The 23,077-nt window shown below is 35.8% G+C and overlaps 2 protein-coding genes across 4 annotated transcripts in view; one reads left to right on the top strand and one right to left on the bottom strand.

Annotated features, from left to right (window-relative positions):
* The first annotated feature begins 3 nt into the window (after positions 1–3).
* Positions 4–18,749, top strand: TRMT13 (tRNA methyltransferase 13 homolog). Of its 2 annotated transcripts, XM_012458454.3 has the most exons (11): positions 4–248; positions 3,819–3,865; positions 3,955–4,021; positions 6,548–6,610; positions 7,079–7,148; positions 7,305–7,411; positions 7,749–7,916; positions 11,060–11,132; positions 11,981–12,055; positions 13,995–14,427; positions 14,695–18,749. In XM_012458454.3, exons 1-11 carry the CDS (start codon positions 102–104, stop codon positions 14,888–14,890), a joined length of 1,446 nt encoding a protein of 481 aa, XP_012313877.1. In that variant the 5' UTR covers positions 4–101; the 3' UTR covers positions 14,891–18,749. The 2 variants fall into 2 exon arrangements, with proteins under 2 accessions (XP_012313877.1, XP_064226290.1); XM_064370220.1 differs by lacking the exon at positions 14,695–18,749 and having other exon boundaries at positions 14,194–14,337.
* Positions 13,880–23,077, bottom strand: part of LRRC39 (leucine rich repeat containing 39) — a 26,940-nt gene continuing 17,742 nt past the window's right edge. The window contains exons 6-9 of one of the 2 annotated variants that reach the window (XM_012458460.2): positions 22,358–22,503; positions 21,239–21,391; positions 18,618–18,757; positions 13,880–14,886 (exon numbers count right to left, since the gene is read on the bottom strand). In XM_012458460.2, the coding sequence (XP_012313883.2) occupies positions 14,870–14,886; positions 18,618–18,757; positions 21,239–21,391; positions 22,358–22,503 (456 nt within the window). In that variant the 3' untranslated portion in view covers positions 13,880–14,869. Of the gene's footprint in view, positions 14,887–14,918; positions 15,168–18,617; positions 18,758–21,238; positions 21,392–22,357; positions 22,504–23,077 lie in introns of those variants that run through there. The other variant, XM_012458458.2, reaches the window with a different exon arrangement.

Genomic DNA, 23,077 nt, shown 5'->3' with positions numbered 1-23,077 from the left:
GGCTGAGGCAGCCATGCTTGTTAAGGGAAGAGGACCCGAAGGAAGCTGACAACTTTTTCTCTGGTTGCTGGATGCTCGACACCCGAAGCTAGTCCTGAGTTATGGCGACCTCAGCGACGTCGCCCCACGCTACTGGTTTTCCAGCTGAGGGTAGATGTGGCTACTATGTGGAAAAGAAGAAACGGTTCTGCAGGATGGTGGTGGCCGCAGGGAAAAGATTCTGTGGTGAACACGCTGGAGCCGCGGAGGTGTGGTATCTCCCTACTCTCTCCAGAGTCGGAAATGAGTATCCTGGTGCTGTCGGTTTTGGAACCCGTCCCCTCCCCTCTTTGACAGGTTTCTGCTTGTGTTCCCCGGATTCTCCAGCTTTCACTTTAATAAACCCAGTTTTGCCCTCCTTACGGAACGATTATGAGTTCTAGTGATAGAATTGTTTTATTTTACTTAGTAAAGCTCCAGCAGTGACCCGTTTATCTTGATCTTAACTCATAGCAATGCTAGATATTAGTTTTACCCCAGGCTACCGCTCCGCCTTCCTGCTGGAAAGTGGTAGTTTAGAAAAAGTAGTGATTGAGGTCCCGAAGGTTTCACTAATTGTGTTGTAATTGTTATTTCATGAAAGAGAAGCACTTCTCATGAATGCGTTTTGAAGAAATTTTCATTTAAAAATTTAGACTTAACAAACAAACAAACAAAAGTTTAGACTTGAGGCCGGGCACGGTGGCTCACGACTGTAATCCCAGCACTTTGGGGGACCGAGGCGGGCGGATCACTTGAGGTCAGGCGTTTGAGACCAGCCTGGCCAACGCGGTGAAACCCTCTCAGTACTAAAAATACGAAAATCAGCCGGGCGTCGTGGCGCGCAGCCTGTAACCCTCGCTGCTTGGGAGGCCGAGGCAGGAGAATCGCCTAAACCCATTAGGTAGAGATGACAGTGAGCCGAGATCATGCCACTGCATTCCAGCCTAAGTGACAGCCAAACTGACTCAAAAAAAAATTGTTTTTTACAGTTTTTAAGAATGCAACTCTGCTGGAATGGGAAGGAAAGATTTTTAAATATATATGAATTGACCTTTTACAATTGAGAACAAAGCATACAATTTTGATAATAGTTATGCATATAAATATACTAACACTGAATATTTGTATATATGCATATTATTTTAGGATGGAGATATATATATATATGAGATGGGAAAATAAAAACCAGACGAGCAAAATGCTGTTAGAAAAAGAGCATGTCTAATAGAGCTATAAAGAATAAACCAAAGAGATCAGCATCTGATTCAGATCAACCTGTGAATGTCCAGTATTATTTGAATTATTTTATTTCTTAAGCAATTTATTCATCTAGATAATATCCAGTGCAGATCAGTCCCCTGACCCCTTTCATCTGTCACTCTCCATCGTAGCTATAGCCCACTTCCTATTTTGTTTTGACTGGCATTTACTGAAAGTGAAGCATACTGAAACAAGGACATTCTTGTTTTGGAGTATGGGAGACGTGACTTGTGGAAACTCTGAATTATGTCCATAGTTGTATTGACTGGTTTTGAGGGTACTAGCAAACATCTCTTGGTTATAGAATGAGAGTTATGATAGGAGAAGGATTTAGACTCCATCTTATCCAAATATCTGGATGGAGAATACAAATGGTGATGATAGTAGAATATGAATAAATCCTTACAAACCGATCAGTATTCCTAGAGAGGAACGACATGTTGTCATTAGTCCCTTGAAGAAAGACTGCAAAACATCAAATGGAAGCACTTTTCATGACTACTATCTGGTTTTAAATTGTGGCTGTCCTCCTGAATCTGTAATTTATGATATAACTGGATTTTGTGTTTCCATCTTTTTTTCTAAGTGTCATATATAGCTGTGATGACACCACTCATTTTTACCCAGTGATTTTCGACTAGGACTGACTGATTTTGCCCCCAGTGGACACTTGGCGAAATAAAGACATTTTGGTTGTCACAACTGAGGAGTATCACTGACATCTAATGGACAGAGACCAGAAATACTGCTAAACCTCCTACAAAGCATGGGACAGACCCCTGCACTCACCTCCCCAAAAGACCAGCCCAAAATGTCGTTAGTGCCAAGATTGAGAATCCCTGTTCGAAATTCAAATAATAAATTTTTAATGTCCTTTTTTCCCCTATGCTACAGTTAGGCTTTCAGAGGTTAGAATAGTCTTTTACATGGAGGTTAGGATTTAAAGTCAGCAAATAAGGAAGAATTAATATACAGTATTTTCTTTTCCTTTTATTGAATATACAGTGTTTTCCAAAAAACATGGAAAATTTCTTAGCTTTCCCATGAAATTCAGTGTGAATAGCTTCATGGACATGCTGAGAGGCACATTAGAACAGAAATAAATTTTTAAAATAATAATAGCAGACACTTAGTCACAACTTACTCTGTGGCCAGCACTGTGCTAGGCAGTTTTGTTTTGTTTTTTAACTATTAGCTCACTTAATTTGTTCAAACTTCAGGAGGTAAGACATATTATTGTTCTCATCTTTCAGATGAGGCAGTAAGCCTACCTACCTAAGGTCATAGGGCTTGTAGCTGGTAGATAGAGCTGGGTATAATACCTAGGCAGTCTGGCTGGCCTGTGTCTTAACTGTTATACAATCCCTATTTATACAGATTCATGTGGAATATTGGGTAGAATTGCCAATACTATCAATTTTCCTTTCTTTTTCTCAGTTCATATTGTCATGTGCCACATAATGACATTTCAGCCAACAACAGACCACATAGATGATGGTGGTCTCATAAGGTTATAATACTGTACTTTTACTGTACCTTTTATATGTTTAGATATGTTTAGATACACAAATATTTGCATTGTTTTACATTTGCATACAGTATTTAGTATGGTAACATGCTGTATAGGTTTGCAGCCTAGTAGCCACAGGCTATACTTTATAGGCTAATTGTACAGTAGGCTATACTATCTAGGTTTCTTCTCACAGTGATGTTCTCACAGTGACAAAATCACCTAAAGTTACATTTCTCAGAATGTATTCCCCCGTCATTAAGTGAGCCACGACTAGTTAAATCTATGTAACTTAGAAATAAATAGGATGTAACTAATACTAAAAAGTTGCAAAGCCAGTAAAATATAGCACATACCAAATTGTTAAAATACCATGTTTCATTGTTTTTAAGAAACTTTATTTTTACATTTTAACATTCTAAAATCAGGATACATCTTAAAATCCATATGTCAATGGGTAGCATTTTCAAAAAAAATGGTATGTGAGGCGATGCATGTTAATTAGCTTGATTTAGCCATTCCACAATGTATACATATTTCAAAACATCATGTTGTATTAAAACCATATACATAAAATACTGTATATTTTTATTTCCATAAAAAACACAATTACTTTTGTACCAACCTAATATGTGATAAATCTATACAACTATTTGTCAATTAAAATAATTTAAAATGAAATAGGTAACTTTTTTCTTTCTTGGTTGTGCATAAAATAGCCATGCATATAATAGTTGATGCTATCTTGGATTCCAGACACCATATGTAGGTCTTCTCTATAACCTATTTGAAGCTATAGACCCTTGTTTGTCCAAAGCAGTATTTGTTCATAATATATTTAAGCCAGTTTACACTGGATATTTTTTGTTGTTAAACCCTTGGGACCTGATTTTGCCAACTTTTCATTATATCCTTTTAAGGTTTCCTTACCTTGTTTTGAGATTACAGAGACACTGAAATTATATCTGGTATCTGTAAGCAATAAACTTGATATTTTATTTAAATAATATATCCCTTAATTTATTAGGAAGAAGATGCTCGGAAAAGAATCCTGTGTCCTTTAGATCCAAAACAGTAAGTATGAATCAAATATGGGTTTATTTTCTGCTGGAAACAGTATTTGGTGCATATCTCATTTGAAATAATTTTCTATTTAAATTTAGCACAGTATATGAAGATCAACTAGCAAAGCATTTGAAAAAATGTAACTCAAGAGAGAAACCAAAACCTGTAAGTGATCGGTAAAATTGAGTGGTGAAATGTGGTATGTAATGCCTCGATAGATGCTACACGTGGAATGGACTTGTTTCATAGCTGAGGAACCCAAACTCAGGAAGTATAATTTTTTTTTTTTTGAGAGATAAGGTCTCACTCTGTCACCCAGGTTGGAGTGCAGTGGCGTGATCATAGCTCACTGTAGCCTTGAACACCTGGGCTCAAGCAATCTTCCCACCTCATCCTCATGAGTAGCTGGGACTATAGGCAAACAACACCAAACTTGGCTAATTTTTTATTTTTTTATAGAGACGGGGTTCTCACTGCATTGCCCAGGCTGGTCTCGAACTGCCGGTGTTAAGCAGTACTCCTGCCTTGACCTCCCAAAGTACTAGCATTATACGCGTGAGCCCCAAATCCAGCCAGAAAATGCAAATATTTTTAAATTGGGTAGTAAGCAAACCTGCCTGACTTGTTCTGTAAGTAAGTATTTGTTTATTACACTGTAAAATAAGGGCTGCCATGTGATCAAGGAGGTGACACATCATTTCTGTCTCCCAAGGGTGCTTGGTATTCAAGCTCCCTTGAAAAGGTAGTCCAGGAAAAAAGGTAATCAGTGCCTCTGCTTCTAAGTCTTGTAGAAAATCAAGAGACTTATGGGATGATGTCTTACAATAGCACCTCTCAGTTGCTTTGACAAAAAAATGCTCCCATGCATTTCCAGATGCCCCCCAATTGAGAACCACTGGGCCAGATTGCATAAACTTAGAAAGTATTTTTACATTAAGATGGTAGGGAAGAAAACTGATGACCCTCACTACCACCACCTACTTAAGACTTAGCCCCTTTAATAGTGAGAACATTGGCATTGTTTGCAAGTATCTTCCTTACCTAAGTGACAGGTTTCAGTTAAAGCAAGCAACTGTAATACGTGTTCTGAGAAAAGTTTGAGAGAATAGATAAATTTATTAAAAATGGAAAACCCTTGGGTGAATTTCACTGCATACCAGCACACAGTGGTAAGGAAATGGAGAAAAGCAGTGGTATGATGAGACAGGAGAAAGAAATGCAGAGCAGTATTTTTCTGGTTCACTCTGTAGAGTAGGACACTTGGAACACAGGTAAAGGCATATCACTGTTCTGTTTTACTTTGGGAAACTGGTGAGCAATTTTTTAAAATGTTGTATACTAAATAAAAATTAGTTTATTGTAAATTTCTCCAATATAAATAGTTTTCACATTTAAAAATCTAATCTACAACATAAGTTACCTGGAGCACTCTTGGCAACCATTTTGAACTAAGAGTACGTTAAATTCTAATACTTAACAACTAATTTTGTTACAGTTTTTTTTCAGTTATCCATTAAAACATTGTAATTCTGCAGTCTTCACTCATTCCATTCAATCACCAGTTTCCATTTGCTGTCCATATAGGTAAAGCTAGCAACACACAGTCCATCCACATACGTAAAGCTAGCAACACACAATCAGGATGTTACCTTTCTGCCTCCATGTAACAAAAGTCTATTTACTATACATAATGTCCTCAAGAGTTATTTTCATTTTTGAAACAGGATTTGTAGAAACAGTACTGTTTCATTCATCTAGATCTATACTGTTCAATATGGCAGCCACTAGCCACATAGGACTATTTAAATTTGAATTAAAACTAAATAAAATTAAAAATCTAGTTCCTCAGTCACACTAGCCATATTTAGGTGGCAACCATATTGGCCAGAGCAGACATAGAACATTTCCATCATTGCAGAAAGTTCTGTTGGACAATGGTAATACAGATCCTTACCTAGAATCTGTATCTCTGAAGCTGGACTAGAAAGATTTCATTTTTTGTTTGTTTATTTGTTTAGACACAGAATCTTCCTATATTACCTAGGCTGATCTCAAACTTCTGGGCTCAAGGAATCCTGTCTTGGCCTCCCAAAGTGCTAGGATTACAAGCTTGAGCCACTATGCCTGGCCTCATTATGCTAATTTAAATAACGAGTGTGACAGGACATTTATATTTTCAAGTTTTAATTAATATTTTAAAATAGAAGAAGTAAGACTTACTGTCATAATATCTATATCTTATCTGGTTTTGGTCATGCTGCATGTTTGATAAAGCAGCATTGTGTAGTTAGTACTTTGCTGTTTTTGCTTTAGCATTATAAGACAAAATTGCTATAGTTCTCAGTCTATGCTGTAAACAGTCTATGCTGTAAAAATTTTAATAAATGTTATAAATGAATTTCTTTACACTGTAAATGCTTATTCAGATAACCAGCTCGCTAGGATATAATATCCATGAATACATATTTTTTTTTCCCTTTTTGTTATCTGCTATGGTGAATGCCCAGTACCTAAAGCAAACTAGGGACTACAGTAAGTACTAAATAATGATTTAATGAAGAAATGAATGGAGGAAGGGAGGATGGCAGGTAGAGAGCAGGGGATGAAGGGAAGAATCAGTATTTTAGTTTAATTTTTGTGAGCTTCACATTATTAACAGTTCTTTTATGGTTTTGTTTTGTTTTTATTAAGGATTTCTATATTCAAGATATTAATGCAGGCTTAAAAGATGAAACAGAAATACCTGAACAATTAGTAAGTACATTGATTTAATATTTAATTTTAAAAGGTATTTATATGCTCTCTTCATGATGTGAATAAACCATGTTCTAATTTTTATTTCAAATAAATCTGTTTTTAATTTAGAATGCATTTTCCTGTAGACTCAATATTATTAGGGATTAGTAGTTCCCAAAGTAGCTCATGCCCCATAACAAAACAAGCTACAATGTGGCCCCAAATCCCCTTTGATTCTTGAATCCTTCTGAGCCTAGACTTGTTCTTGACCTTGAGGAATTTAGGAAAAATAAAGTAGCACAGCAAAGACTGAGTAGAAGTTTAGCAGTTGGACAGTTCTGTTGGCAGCTTAGGGAACAGGCTTGATAGAGAGAAGAACCTAAGCTGTCATGGGAATTGCCCAATTGGTAAACCTCTATTCAGTTTCTGTCATGCTACTTTAAAGCAGTTTTTGGCTACATTGTTTAGTTTTATTTTTGTATATAGGTTCCAATTTCTTCTCTATCTGAAGAGCAGTTGGAAAAGTTAATTAAGAAATTGAGAAAAGCAAGTGAAGGTAAGACTGCCTAAAGTTGCAAGTTCAATTATTTTAGAGTAATTAGGTGGTACATGAGTTGATACCATTATGGTTTAAAATATGTTACTACTATTGTTCAGAATCCTACAATTTCATGATTGGCTGCTTAAGCCGTTGTGCTTATATTTGTCACAGGTTTGAATTCTACACTTAAAGATCATGTTATGTCCCATCCAGCATTACACAATGCACTTAATGACCCTAAAAATGGTGATTCTGCAACCAAGCACCTGAAACAGCAGGTATGTATAGGCTATAGTAACTACTAAACATGGCCTTTGTTCATTTGTTAAAAGTGTTTTAAATGTAATTATTAATAAGATTTTATTTTGTTTATCTTTCAGGGTGCCAAATATTTCCATTTCAAAAAATATGTATAAACATATGTAAAAAGTTGAGGGCATGGATATGATTCTGAGTACCGTATATTAAATATTTAAAAGCAAGAGAGAAAAATTTAAGTCAAATAGAAATTATCACTGTAAACATACTGCCTTACATAGAAATTACCTTGCTGTTTTCCCATTTGAGCCAAATGTGTTTGCTCTAGTTTATAAAATAATCTTGTGAAGTTTGCAGGCTTCTATTTTAGGTAACATTGAAAAATTAAAGTTACTTGGTCCAAGAAGATGCTTTGTTGAGTTTGGAGCGGGAAAGGGAAAATTATCTCATTGGGTTGATATTGCCTTAAAAGATGCTGAAAAAGTTCACTTCATCCTAGTAGAAAAGGTGACCACAAGATTCAAGGTAAGTGAAACCATTGCTCTATGTTAGTAACCAAACTTTGTTTTCATTTTTCATATTCGGGAAAAACGTGATAGAAACATTTCTTAAAGACAAGGCAAGGCATTTTCTTTATCTTTTTGTTGTAGCTTTTTATTAGTTCTAATTGTATTGATGACTCAAATTGAAGGTGAATTTTTTTAATACAAGTTTTGATAGTCCATTGATCTGAGTTCTTAAAATTATTTGCAGAGACAGGAAACTATCTAGAAAGAGCCAAGCTGAAGCTAGGTGTTAAAAGTCTTGGGTTCTACTCCTATCTTTACCGCTTACCATTCATTCAGTAAACAATTATTGAGCATACTGCCAGGCCCCACCCAGGCTGGAGTACAGTGTTAGTATCAAGGCTCACTGCAGCCTTGACCTCCTGGGCTTATATAATCCTCCCATTTCAGCCTCATGAGTAGCTGGGACTACAGTCACGCACCACCATGCCCAGCTAATTTTTTAAAATTTTTCATGGAGACGGGGTTTCACTTTGTTGCCCAGGCTGGTTTCAAACTCCTGGGCTCAAGCCATACCCCCCACTTCAGCCTCCCAAAAGTACTGGGATTACAAGTGTGAGCCACTGTGCCCAGCCACTCTATTACTTAGGTTTAGAACAGAAACCCAGGCAAATACATAAATGATTGTAGTAAAGTGTTAAAATACGAAAAAGGTCTGCACAGAGTACAGCGTGGTTTCAAAGAAGGGAGTGACAAGTTTTATTGCTGTCTGGTGGGGATGCAATAGAAAAAAGATTTAGTTCTTTGCTTTGAAGAAGCTTATGTCTAGTGGAGTAGACATATATTTGTGTTCGGTATGCTAAGTGTGTTTTGATGATAGTAAGTACCCAGTGCTATGGGAGCATGAAGATAGAACACCAACCTCAGTCTAGTGTGGGTCATAGAAATTTTTGTAAGGATTCCATGTTCAATAAGTGGTGTTGGGAAAACTGGCTAGCCATATGCAGAAAGCAGAAACTGGACCCCTTCCTGACACCTTACACTAAAATTGACTCCAGATGGATTAAAGACTTAAACATAAGACGTAACACCATAAAAACACTAGAAGGAAACCTAGGCAAAACCATTCAGGACATAGGCGTAGGCAAGGACTTTATGACCAAAACACCAAAAGCATTGGCAACAAAAGCCAAAATAGACAAATGGGACCTAATCAAACTCCACAGCTTTTGCACGGCAAAAGAAACAGTCAATAGAGTGAATCGGCAACCAACAGAATGGGAAAAAATTTTTGCAGCCTACCCGTCTGACAAAGGGCTGATATCCAGAATTTACAATGAACTAAAAAAGATTTACAAGAAAAAAACAAACAAGCCCATTCAAAAATGGGCGAAGGATATGAACAGATACTTTACAAAAGAAGACATACATGAGGCCAACAAACATATGAAAAAATGCTCATCATCACTGGTCATTAGAGAAATGCAAATCAAAACTACATTGAGATACCATCTCACGCCAGTTAGAATGGCGATCATTAAAAAATCTGGAGACAACAGATGCTGGAGAGGATGTGGAGAAATAGGAACACTTTTACATTGTTGGTGGGAGTGTAAATTAGTTCAACCACTGTGGAAAACAGTGTGGCGATTCCTCAAGGACCTAGAAATAGAAATTCCATTTGACCCAGCAATCCCATTACTGGGCATATATCCAAAGGATTATAAATCGTTCTACTATAAGGACACATGCACACGAATGTTCATTGCAGCACAGTTTACAATAGCAAAGACCTGGAACCAGCCCAAATGCCCATCGATGATAGACTGGACAGGAAAAATGTGGCACATATACACCATGGAATATTATGCAGCCATTAAAAAGGAGGAGTTCACATCCTTCGTAGGGACATGGATGAACCTGGAAAACATCATTCTCAGCAAACTGACACAAGAACACAAAATCAAACACCACATGTTCTCACTCATAGGCGGGTGTTGAACAAGGAGAACACATGGACACAGGGAGGGGAGCACTATACACAGGGGTCTGTTGGGGGGGAGGGGGGATAGTGGGGAGGTGGGGAGTTGGGGAGGGATAGCATGGGGAGAAATGCCAGATATAGGTGAAGGGGAGGGAGGCAGCAAATCATACTGCCAGGTGTGCACCTGTGCAACAACCTTGCATGTTATTCACATGTACCCCAAAACCTAAAATGCAATAAAAAAAAATAAATAAATAAATAAAAAATAAATAAATAAATAAAAAAAAAAGAAATTTTTGTAGACGTGACAGTTGAGATGAGATTGAAATAATATGTAAAAGTTAGTAAAGTAGAAACGAATTTTTCAAAGTTTATCCTAGCAGTACCATTAAAACTATATTAGAAGTTTGATACTTGAATAGATAGGTTAAAATAAAGATAATTTTTGTCCAACAATCCAAATAAGAAAAAGGCCAGAGCTAAAGCTATTGCATTGGGATGGAGAGGAGGGCAAGAGTATGAGAAATGTTAAGAGGTTGGAAACCAGAAGAGTTGGTGATTTATTAGTAATTGAATATGAGAGAGAAGGAGTAATCTTGGGTAGCATTTTTATGGCTTAAGTGACTAAGTGGTGCTCTTTCCTGAGATAAGGAATAAAGGAGGAGTAAGAGGAAGGATGGTTTTGGAGACAGAAATAATGGTGAAATAGAGCTTTGTAGTTCACATTTGAGTGTGTGTCTCATGCTCATTGGAGAAGCGTGAGCCACAAATGTAGATCAGTAGGTCATGGGCACACAGGTATAGATTAGAATGGTTGTGATCTTTCAGGAGAGTAAGAAGAGGAGCAAGCCAAAATAGTATACTAGGAGTGACAAAGATAAAGGAGCTAGCACACAATCTTAGATAAATCACTTAAGAGCTGTGAACTTCAGTTCCTTTGTCAGTGAATTGGGAATTTTTAGAGTTAAAGGAAATAATGTATATATAATTGATAAACATTTCAAATCTTTTTTAAAAAGTGTGATATTTTGAAGTTCTTATCAAAGAATATACAATCTTAATTTTTAAATATATTCTGTTGCTCTGAATTTTGAAAACAAATAGAAATCTTTACAATAATGTTATTTATGCAGGTGGATGGAAATAGAAAACATTACAATAATGCTCTATTTATGCAGGTGGATGGAAAACACAGAAAGAAAAACTCAGTGTTTGAAAGACTTCAAATTGATATTCAACACTTGTGTTTGAGTAAGTTGTGTAACTTTCCATTGCTCTACAAATAAGTCATAGTTGTTTCAAACTCTGAGGGTTGCTTAGAAATCCAATCATGCAGAACAGTGCTTCAGGGAAAACAGTAAAATCAATCCATTGTTAATATAGAATGTTTTATATAATGTTTAAATAGATATAAACTGAATTAAGGTTGAAAATTTTTTAAATTTTCAGTATCAAATGGGAATGAAGTATTAGGGAAGAGTTTAAAAGTTTTTATAATATGTACTTATGTTGTTTCTTTGTCATGTTTAAATTAATATTGAGTCTGTTCAAACTATAAATTAGCCTTCTGCTTGCAGTTAACATGACTTTACCTAAACCATTAAAGAAAATGAGACAGTTCTCTGCCTAGCTAATAGGTAAAAGATACTTCCTAGAGTTTTAAATTGTACAGAAGAAAAGAAGTCATCACTGTGGGATTCACATTCCATACACAACACACACATGGACACACACACACACACGAACACTCCTCAATCAATCTCTGTAGTGCCCTTTTTATACCTTTTCTATTTTTCAGACTATCCAAAGAAAATAATACAAACATATCTTTGCAACCTCTTCCATTCACTAATTTTAATCCAACCATGAAAAGCAACCCAGCATTTGTATATAAATCACTGTATTTGAAATTATTTAACTGAATATATTAACTTCCTGATGTTATGAACCCTAAACAAGTTTGTATATTATATGTTGAGTTCTATAAAGTGAGAATTTTTTGTTTGAGTCTCTTTCAGGCTAAAATTCGGAGACTCTAATTAGTTATTTCTTTTGGAAAGCCACATTAATATGTAACTTAATTCTCATTTCCATTTCAGACAAGATTCCTGTGCTAAGAGAAGGAAAACTACCTGTGGTAGGAATTGGAAAGCATCTGTGTGGTGTGGCAACAGGTATGTAAACATACTAATAATGTTTACATTAATGCATTAAGTTTTGGCCTAACCTGCCCCAACCATATCAGTGGTCTCTTTTGAATAGATATCTTGTGTTTACAATTCACTAATCTTTATAGAGCACTGGCCCTGTGTTTTATTAGATGCATAGCATTCATATTTATCTGCTCATTTTGGCCATTTTGCAGGATGAATTAAGAGTTTTATATGTAAATACTGCATCACATTAGACCTTAAAGTTCTTTCTTTGGGCTGTATCTCAACCAGAAAAAGAAAATCAAACCATTTATGGAAACTGTATGATTCTATCCAGAAGCTACTGATTTTTTTAGTGTAGTTGCTTAGAAAGAACTCAGAAACTTCTCCCACTAGAAGACTATTGTGTTTCAGGATTCTGAGGGAAAAGAAAAAGTTAAATGTTAGACAAAAAAAAATACGTAAGATGTCTTAACACTTTGATCCATCAGATTTAGCATGGTAAAGTGGAAACAGCATGTGCTTTGGAATCAGATAGTCTAGCTTTCAGCTCTGTTGTATAACCTTGTCAAATTACTTAACCTTTCTGAGCTTTGGTTTCCTCATCTATGGAACAGAGATACTAATATATTAATAATTTACTGGGTTGCATGTAAAATGTCTGGCACTTAATAGTGCTCAATAAATGTTAATTATTGTTACATCATCTCCTAACTTTTGCTAGTTTCATCATCTACCCATATGGGTAACTTGGAGCATCCATAGATATTATTCATATTGGCTGGAAATGGCATTGAGTACTATATATTTGTGTTGGCTTTCATAGTTTTTAAGACTATAGTCATGTACCACATAACAATGATTTGGTCAACAATGGAATGCATGTATGACAGTGGTCCTGCAAAATTATATCATATTTTTACTGTATTTTTTCTGTATTTAGATACACAAATACTCACCTTTGTGTTACAGTTGCCTACAGTATTCAGTAACATGCTGTACAGGTTTGTAGCCTAGGAGCAATAGGCTGTGCCATATATCCTAGGTGTGTAGTAGGCTACACTACACCATCTAGGTTTGTGTAGTACTCTCTGATGTTCCCACAATGATGAAATCACCTAATGCATTTCTCAAAACATATACCAATGGTTAAACAATGCATGACTGTACTTTCACATACTTTGTCTCATTTAAGCCTCATAAAAAAGTCTTCTAAAGTAAACCAGTTCCATCCTGGGGGTAGGAGGGAATACACTCTTTTGATCTACAGTGGCCATTTCTCATGTTCCACATAATTTTTTCCCCTGATTCACTGTATCTGAATCTTCCTTTCATCTCTGCTGCAGTTACAATTCTGAAATTGTGTTTTACCCTTCTTGAGATTCTGTTTCCTTCTCTTTTGCGATACTTTTATTTCCTGGTTCTTCCCCTATATCTATGTCATTCCTTCTGTTTATTTCACAGTCTCCTTCCACTTCTGTCCTTTAAATGTTAATATTCAGGTCAGGCACAGTGGCTTATGCCTGGAAACCCAACACTGGGTTTCCCTCTTTCCCTGCCTCCCTTCCTTCCTTCCTTCCTTCCTTCCACCTACTAAAATGTAAATGTAGGTGAATAGTTTTTCTATACAAGTAATTTTCTCAGCTAAGGTAGGAGAAGTGAGAGACAATTCAGTAGTTGGGTAAAAGTTCTTCAAAGTGTAGATCTTAAACTTCAGATAGTTTTATTGGGAAGTAGGCTTTATGCAAAATAAATCATTAAAAAAATTGAGAAGATAGTAAAAAAGGAGCAAATTTGAACCAAGTTGATAATTCATGATACAATTATTACAAATATAAAGCTGAATAGGTTTTTGCTGTTTTTATTGTTGGGTTTTTTAAAACAGTACTGCTTAATAAATGTAAAAAATATTTATTTTTAAAGATGATGTGGTTGGGGGGCCACATAATTGTGTTTGCAGATCTTGCATTACGATGTTTGGTTGAAACCTATGCTGCCAGTTTTGAGGAAAGGAATGAAGAACCTTTAGCCAAACGCATAAAGAATGATAAAACAGAAAAAGAAATTTACACTTTGGCCAAGGAAGGAAATGAAAAAAATGTCCCAGAGGAATGGAACCCTGTGGCTGGCATTGTTATTGCACTCTGTTGTCACCACAGGTGTGATTGGAGACATTATGTGGGCAAAGAATATTTCAGGGCTCTAGGCCTTGGAGCAGTGGAATTCCACTATTTCCAGCGAATGAGTAGTTGGGCAACTTGTGGGATGCGGAAAACATCTTTGGAAGCCTCAAATATTACCACAAAGAGACAAGATAATCAGAATGATGATAGTGAAGAGCATGATGATGGAGGATACAGAATCACAGATGATGGTGCTGATAATTTGCCTGGGTAAGAGACTACTTTTGTAATGTAGGACTCTAAAAGAGAAATATTGTATTATTACTGTACTTTATTTTTGGATGACTATTATAACAATTCATGAAAATGTATTTTATCATCTAATTTTAGAATAAGCTAAAATACATATGTCTCTTATTGTGATCATAAATAAATGGATTAGTTAACAGTCTCTCAATAAATAGAAGTGACAAAAATAATTTTTTATAAACTTTTGCAAAATTGTAACAATGTTTTGTGTGTGTTTATTCAATTTAGGCTTCTTAGTATTGAAGAAAAGAAGAAAATAGGGCATCTTTGTAAATTGCTGATTGACCAAGGTCGAATCCAGTATTTGCAGCAGAAGGGATTCAGTCCTGCTTTGCAATACTATACAGACCCTCTGGTGTCTTTGGAAAATGTTTTGTTAACCGCTTTACCAAATCATTCTTCGTCACCAGAAACAACTGCCTAATGGAAAAGAAATTTGAGCATCATCTGTCTTCCACCAAAAAAGAATTTTTTAATTATATTTTTATATTCAAAAATATATACTTTAAATAGCAGATAATATGAACTTTAAAAAATGCTGTGGCCTCATTAAACTTTGGTAATAGCTTTTCTTTTTACTTCAGAAGTCCAAACATTAGAGAATTCACCAAAGTAATCCTCTTTAGAAGGGCATCTTGAATTATATTACCCATCCGTATTTATGGAGATTGGTAAAGTAGTTGAACAGATGACTTGGTGATCTGAAACATACATAACATGTCAACACATAGTTAGCATATTAACTTTTTATTTGCATTAATTTTGGAAATTTATTTTCCTTTGATTTTATTTAATATTTTTTATTTCTCAAGTTCAAGAGGTAGTGATTGATTGTTTGTAACAAGGGTGAATTTGCGAGTTTGACTTATATGTGGACATTTTCCCCTACAGATCTGGAAAGTACAATTGTGATTTTCTCAAATGCAAACAAATTCAGAGATGTTCACAATTAATTAATGAAGTCACCTTCCGATTTCCAGAGCCATACATGTATATATTGTCAGAATCTGTCTATGACAAAAACAAGCTGAAGAGCTGTTTTCAAAGAATAAAGATGATTTCATTGGATAATTATCTAGTTAGAACTTCCAGAAAGATACTTACAAACATAATTCACAAATTAAATTGGAAATTTGAAATAACTTCTGAAGTTGATTAGCTATCTCATATCTTTTATCAGGTCATGTTTTACATATATAGGCACAAACAATAAGTATGTTCTCTTCTGTTTGGGAAAATAATTTAGAATAAAGTAGAAATTAGGTAATGAAACCAAAAACCTTAAATTTAGGCCTTACTTAACTCATGACTGGTTTCTATGCACAAGCAAATACTAAACCAAACATATGGTAGGACTGTTATTCTCTTCTGCATCTTATTCCTATTTTGCTTCTGCTTTTATTTGTAAAAACTGTCTTAATTGTTGGTACATTTGCCAAGACAAAGGTTCAGAATTACTAATTTTAGATATTATGATATTCTGAGATTACTATTTTTATCCTGTAGTTCTATGATCACATGATTTGTAAATAAGAAGACTAGCCAATTTAAAATTCCTGACTGTAGTCTAGTCTCATATGTCTTGTCAAACTGCCTAGGTTCAAATTCCAATCCTACCGTCTTTCAGTTGTGTGACCTTGGGCATGCTACTTAATCTCTTTGTGCCTCAGTTTCCTCCTCTTAAAATGGGGATGATGTTGATAACAATAATACCTACCTCACAAGGTTGTTGTGAGCATCAAATGAGATAACACAAGTAAAATGCATAGAACAGTTCTAAGCACAGAGTAACTCAATAAGTATTAACTACTAATAATAGTGGTAGTAATTCATGAATCTATTTTTAATAACATAATAGGCAGGCTTTGATTTTATTATCTCTTTGTTACCTCCTTTTCGCTTGTTATAAGTTTTATGTCAAATACTATTAAAGTAAGGTAGTTTGATTGTTTCTTAAGTTAGTTACTCGTGTCCCCAATCAAGGGAACCTAAATGAAGATATTATATCATCAAATAACCTTTTTTTGTGCCAAGCAATACTAATTTGTGTCATAAAATTTGTTTTGCATCATTCAACAAATTATGCCCAGAAATAAAAGATATTCTGCAACAGGCATAATCTCATTTATGTTTCATAAAATATACATGCACACCTGACAATTATACAGAAACAGTTCTATGGCCCATTTAGCTTAATGGTATGTTTCTGACCACAATGGTATCAAGTACCTTAAGGGAAGATAAGTTTGTCGTTCAACATGCCAGCCTTAGGTCAGGATTATTGTTTTCCTAAATGTTCATTTGTGTTCACATATCATGAGAAAGTGACTGTGTGGGATATGCATACAGCTATTTCTTGACCTGCAGAATATTCAGATTCAACAAACTCCTTCTTGAACTTTAGATTTGCCTGCACAATTACCACATCTTGCATGTTCCACAAGTGCATCAAATTTACTGCTAAGGGCCAGGCATGATGGCTTATGCCTGTAACCCCAGCACGTTGGGAGGCTGAGGCAGGTGGATCACCTGAGGTCAGGAGTTCCAAGAGCAGCCTGACCAATATGGTGAAACCTCATATCTACTAAAAATACAAAATTAGCTGGGCATGGTGGTGCATGCCTGTAATCCTAGCTACTCAGGACGCTGAGGCAGGAGAATCTCTTGAACCCAGGAGGCAGAGGTTGCTAAGTAAGCCAAGATCGCACCATTGCACTCCAGCCTGGGCAACAAGAGAAAAATTCCTTTTCCAAAAAAAAAGGAAAAAAAAAATTACTGCTAAAATTAGAAATCATGTTCTGCCACCACCTGATTCTACTCGCCAACCTATCTCTGTATTTACTTATCCATCTTAGCATCACCATCTATCCAGATGCTCTCTGAACTAAAAGCATTCATTAGAAACTCCTCCCTTTTCTCATCTTAATTCAATTACCAATTCTGTCTAATCATCTTTTCTATATTCTCTGCTTTCCAAAACTAGGTCACAATTATGACTTTTTTTGCCTGTCTTCCCCCAGTCTGTCTCCATGTTATTGCTTCTATGACCTTGCTACAAGAGATCTAATCACTATTTCCTAAACATCCTCCATTGAATGTTAGTAAAAATTATTTCTTCTAGCTGAAAAACTCTGTCATTGTCTTCTCAGTTATATTCATTTTTCAAACTAGTTGTTGCATTAAGTTGAACTAAAATCTACCTTTTAAGTCAAAAACTCTTAACATTTTTAAATTATTAGACCATGATTTCTTATGACTATTGTTTCATTTTTTATATTAACAAATAATTGTGCACTTTGTCCTCTTCCCCTGATCTTGGTTTAGCTTAAAGCTCTCCTTAATTAAAAAATAAAAGTAGTGTAATTCAAAATTATCAGAGACTAAGCGATTGAAATCTCTTTATCAAAACCTCACACTTTAACTGTTGATTGAAATCTGTTCTCAGCCAGACATGGTGGCATGCACCAATAGCCCCAGTTACTCTGGAGGCTAAGATAGGATGACCTCTTGAGCCTAGGAGTTCAAGGCTACAGTGAGCTATGATTGTGTCTTCTTTTTTTTTTTTAACTTTTTTATTTTAAAGATGGGGTTTCACCATGATGGCCAGGCTGGTCTTGAACTCCTGACCTCAGGTGATCCACCCACCTCGGCCTCCCAAAGTGCTAGGATTACAGGCGTGAGCCACCGCACCCGGCCAATTCCAATTGTGTCTTTTAATAGCCAATGCACTCCAGCCTGGGCTACATAGTAAGATCTCATCTCTTAAAAAACAACAACAAAAAAAATTTTTTTTTTTTTTGCTACTTTTGGAATGACAGGGAAGGTCAGTTCATGGTCAAACTGCTATGTGTGACAAGCTGGTAGAATGAGGTAGCAAAGTTTTTCGAATCACGTCTTTACTCACTTGGTTCTACTTCAGTTGCTTAGCTAAAGGATTTATTTCCTTCCCCTACTTGAAGACTTTGAATATCTTTACAACCTCTCTCTTCATTTCATTTTTTTCTTCCCATATTGACTAAGAGAACAGAATTTGACAGAAAACTTAAGATGGAATGAGGAATATGTAAAGAAATCAATCAAAAGGCAAAAATTAGTGTTATACACATTACCAAAAAAGAACATTTGATCTGTGTTATATACAAATCTTATACCTGTTCTTCTCCGTGACTCCTGTATGTATGTGTGCATAAACTGAAGACCAAATAATTCCCGTTCCTCTTCTTCATCTGTGCCTTCATTGGGAGGAAGTGATACTTCCAATTTCAGTGGGTTGTCTCTGAAGTTGACAAACCTAGCAGTTCATCAAAAAACAGTATTTTTATAAGTGTCATGGAAGTATACATCTGTTTCCCTGGAGAAAGGTCAAATGATAATATACTAAATTACTCTTTTTTAACCGGTTTCAGTAACTGAATACCTTGGTGAGATGTGATATATCTCAGGAATCTTTGTTTTTTTCCTAAGAGAAAAAAATACTAGCTTTAGACAACTTATTTTCAAAGCTTACAAAAGCAACTATTACTCTAGTCACAGGCTGGAGTGTAGTGGCATGATTTGGATTCATGGCACCCTCCACCTCCCAGGTTCCAGTGATTCTTGTGCCTCAGTCTCCCGAGTAGCTGGGACTAGAGGCACACAGCATGGCGTCCGGCAAATTTTTGTATTTTTAGTAGAGATGAAGTTTCGCCATATTGGCCAGGCTGGTCTCGGACTCCTGGCCTCAAGTGATTACCTAGCTCAACCTCCTAAAGTGCTGAGATTACAGGCGTGCGCCGCTGCACCCAGCCTACAGCGTATATGTAATGCGTATAACTTCTAAGAGTAATTTTAACATCTTAAATATAAAATTAGTGCTATGAACTTAGTTTCTGCATATTTATATACCTCCATCTTATTTATCATTGTGTTTTCACCACCTCGTTAGAGGCAGGTAATTGTTGAATAAATGAATTATTTTGTTATGGAAGTTTTGAGTTTTAGTGGGTATTCTCTTCTTTTCAACGTCAGAAGATTAAGCTTTGGAAGAAAAATACTTGAGGGAGCTCTCAAGATGGATTAAAATTTAAATGTCACATCTGAAACAGTAAAAATCCTAGAAGAAACCGTAGGAAAAACTTCTGGACATTGGCCCAGGCAAAGAATTTATGATGAAGACCTCAAAGGCAAATGCAACAAAACCAAAAAAAGACAAATGAGATTTAATTAGAAAAACTTCTGCACAGCACAAAAATTAATCAACAGAGTTAATAGACAACTTACGGAATGGGAGAAAATATTTGTAAATTAGACATCTAACAAAGGACTAATATCCAGAATCTACAAAGAACTCAACAAGAAAGAAACCAACCCCACAAGCAGGCAAAGGACATGAACAGATGTTTCTCAAAAGAAGACGTACAAGCAGCCAACAAACATGAAAAAATGTTCAACATTGCTAATCATCAGAGAAATGCAGATTAAACCCACAATGAGATACCATCTCACACCTTTCAGAATGGTTACTATTAAGAAATTAAAAAAACAACAGATGTTGGTGTGGATACAGAGAAAAGGGAACACACACTATTGGTGGGAATGTAAATTAGTACAATTTCAATGGAAAGCAGCATGGCAATTTCTCAATTGAAAATAGAAGTATCATTTGACCTAGCAAACCTGCCAGGTATGTACCCAAAGGAAAAGAAATCTTTATATTAAAAAGACACCTGTACTCATATGTTTATCACAGCTCTATTCACAACAGCAGTCATGGAATCAACCCAAGTGCCCCTCATCAGATGATTAAAGAAAATTTAGTATACATACACCATAGAATACTATGCAGCCATAAAAAGGAATGAAATCATATCTTTTGTAGCAACAGAGATGGAGTTGGAGGCCATTATCCTAAGTGAAATAACTCAGAAAATTGAATACCACATATTCTCACTAATAAGTGGGAGATAAACAGTGGGTACACATGGACACTACATGGACATCTTTATGTAGATGGATGTAACGGACACTAGCAACTCCAAAAGCGGGGAGAGAGAGGGAGATGAGGGTTGAAAAATTACCTACTGGGTACGGTGTTCACTATTTAAGTGATGGATACACTACAAGTCCAAACCTCACCATTACACAGCATATGTCCATGTAACAAACCTACACGTGCAATCTAAAATAATTTTTAAAAGAAAAAATACTTGAGAGAGTTTGATAGTACTTAGTAAAAAATTATATCTAGTTTGTGTGTGTGTGTGTGTGTTTTAAAGAGATAGTTCTTTGTTTCCCAGGCTGGAGTGCAGTGGTGCAATCTTGGTTCACTTCAACCTTGAATTCCTGGGCTCAAGCAATCCTCCAGGCTCAGCCTCCCTAGTAGCTGTTACTGGTATGCACCACCACTCCTAACTAATATATTTGCTTTCTATCAGTAACATAATGGTGTCCATTTGTACTTATTTAGGAAGAAAATAATCACTTTTACTCTTTTGATTTTTTTGTTGTGAAGTTTTTTTTAGCTGTATAATTTTCATGAAAATGTCACCAACAGAAGACATTCCTTAAAGCTGATAAATCCCAAACTGCTTTAGTCTTAAGGATTCTTTCTTGAATAGTTTAGACCAGTGTTACATGAATCCTATTCACGAATTACAGAATTTCAACATTGGACAAGATTTTTAAAATATCCATTCATATAAATAACTACTGAAATTTATTAATAATGATCTCTACATTACTTTTTTCTGCAGCCAGAAAGAAACATGTCAGTTTTGTGCCTACAAGTTTTTACCTCAGAGTTGCCATTTCTTCCATGCATACTGGAATATCTTGCAGTTTATTGTTGCTGAGAACAAGAGTACCCAGATTTTTCATATTGCTGATTGTTTCAGGCAAGCATATTATATCATTTCGTTGCAGCCATAATGTATGTAGATTTTGCATTCTGAAAAAGTAAGGTTTCTGCAATTAATTACATATAATATGAAAATATTGGTTTTGGGGTTTTTTAAAAATAATTTTAAGAGGCAGGGGTCTCATCATGTTGCCCAGGCTGGTCTCGAACACCTGAGCTCAGGCTATTCTCCTGCCTCAGGCTCCTAAAGTGCCAGGATTACAGGCATGAGTTACTGTACCCAGCCTTTGGTTCTTATGTTAAAAATCAAATATTGTCTTTTACAACATCTTTAGCCAGTATATTAATTGAGTTAACTGACATCACATTACCTGGTTATTAGAGAAACTACATCAGGAAGTTCATCTCTACAGTACAACTCTCATTTCATATGGCAGTAGAAATGAAATCAACATATTTCAGAATTGTTTCACTATTCTCCTAGGATTTCTTGAAGAAGAACTGCTGTAAATGTTACCTAATCTGAGTTAGAGTCTTAAAAGAACAATCAAATGATTAATATGCCCATTTATAGCAAAGCAGAATGCATAATACTTAACGTTATGGACTCTGGGGTCTGGCTGCCTGGGTTCGAATCCTAGCTTGCCCACTTACTAACTTGAGCAAGTTAGCTAACATCTCTGTCATTAGTTTCTTCATCCACTTGTAAAGTGTATAGAAGTGCTTGACATGTAATAAGCAACGTGGTTATTGTGGCAAAATCTTGTTAATTTCTCAAGTCAGATAGCCAGTTTTGGCCAGGCATGATGGCTCATGCCTGTAATCCCAGCACTTTGGGAGGCTGAGGCAGGTGGATCACTTGAAAAAAGACAGTTTTTTCCTCTTCCCAACCCTTTTTACTTACTTGGAACAAATGAACATATTCTGTTAAAACAGTGTATTTCAAACTAATTGGACCTATTGTGATAGATTATGCTTGAGATCCCCTTTGTCTTGCTATTTTTCATAAGAGGTTTCCAGACATTTATCATTAGCATAAAGAGTTATTTATTTTACCTTTCTATAGTATCAGGAAGTTGTTCAAGTTTGTTGCTTCCCATGTCCAGCCACTCAAGGGCAGGCATGTTCAACACAGCAAGAGGGATTGTAGTAAAATGGTTCATACTCAGATCAAGGTGAGTAAGTTTTAGCAGATTGCTGAGCTGAAGAAGAAAGCAAGGTTTTTCAAAATAAATGTCCAAAATGTAAACTGCTAAAAGACTCACATTGGTACAGGAGATATTTCACATCCAGGAATGTTCACATTTTACTTGGGCTTTAGTTATAGTAGTACACAACAAATTAAAAATAAAAATAAAGCTAAATAACCCCTAGAGAAATGGAAAACTCATAGAAAGTTCATCTATTTGAAGAAAATTTATCTTCCATAATAACCAGGTTCCAGGGTTTATAGAATGTGCCTGACAAAAGCTTTTTTTTTCCTGAGAGTAAGCACCTATTATGTTTTTCTTTGATCCAGTAGCTGAGAATTGTATGGGAAAACTCAAAATTTAACTTCCAAATAATAGTGGTGGAGGAAAGGGGTAGCTCATGCTTATAATGCTAGCATTTTGGTAGGACAAGTCAGGAGGATCACTTCAGTCCAGGAGTTTTAAGACCAGCCTCGGCAACATAGTGAGACCCCATCTCTACAAAATAATTTAAAAATTAGCCAGGCATGGTGGCACAAGCCTGTGGTCCCAGCTACTTAGGAGGCTGAAGTGGGAGAATTGCTTG

This window comes from Aotus nancymaae, unplaced genomic scaffold, assembly GCF_030222135.1.
Source record: "Aotus nancymaae isolate 86718 unplaced genomic scaffold, 86718_ANA_hifiasm-v0.15.2.pri h1tg000103l, whole genome shotgun sequence".
Classification (NCBI taxonomy): domain Eukaryota; kingdom Metazoa; phylum Chordata; class Mammalia; order Primates; family Aotidae; genus Aotus; species Aotus nancymaae.
This window is presented reverse-complemented; position numbering and strand designations above follow the sequence as displayed.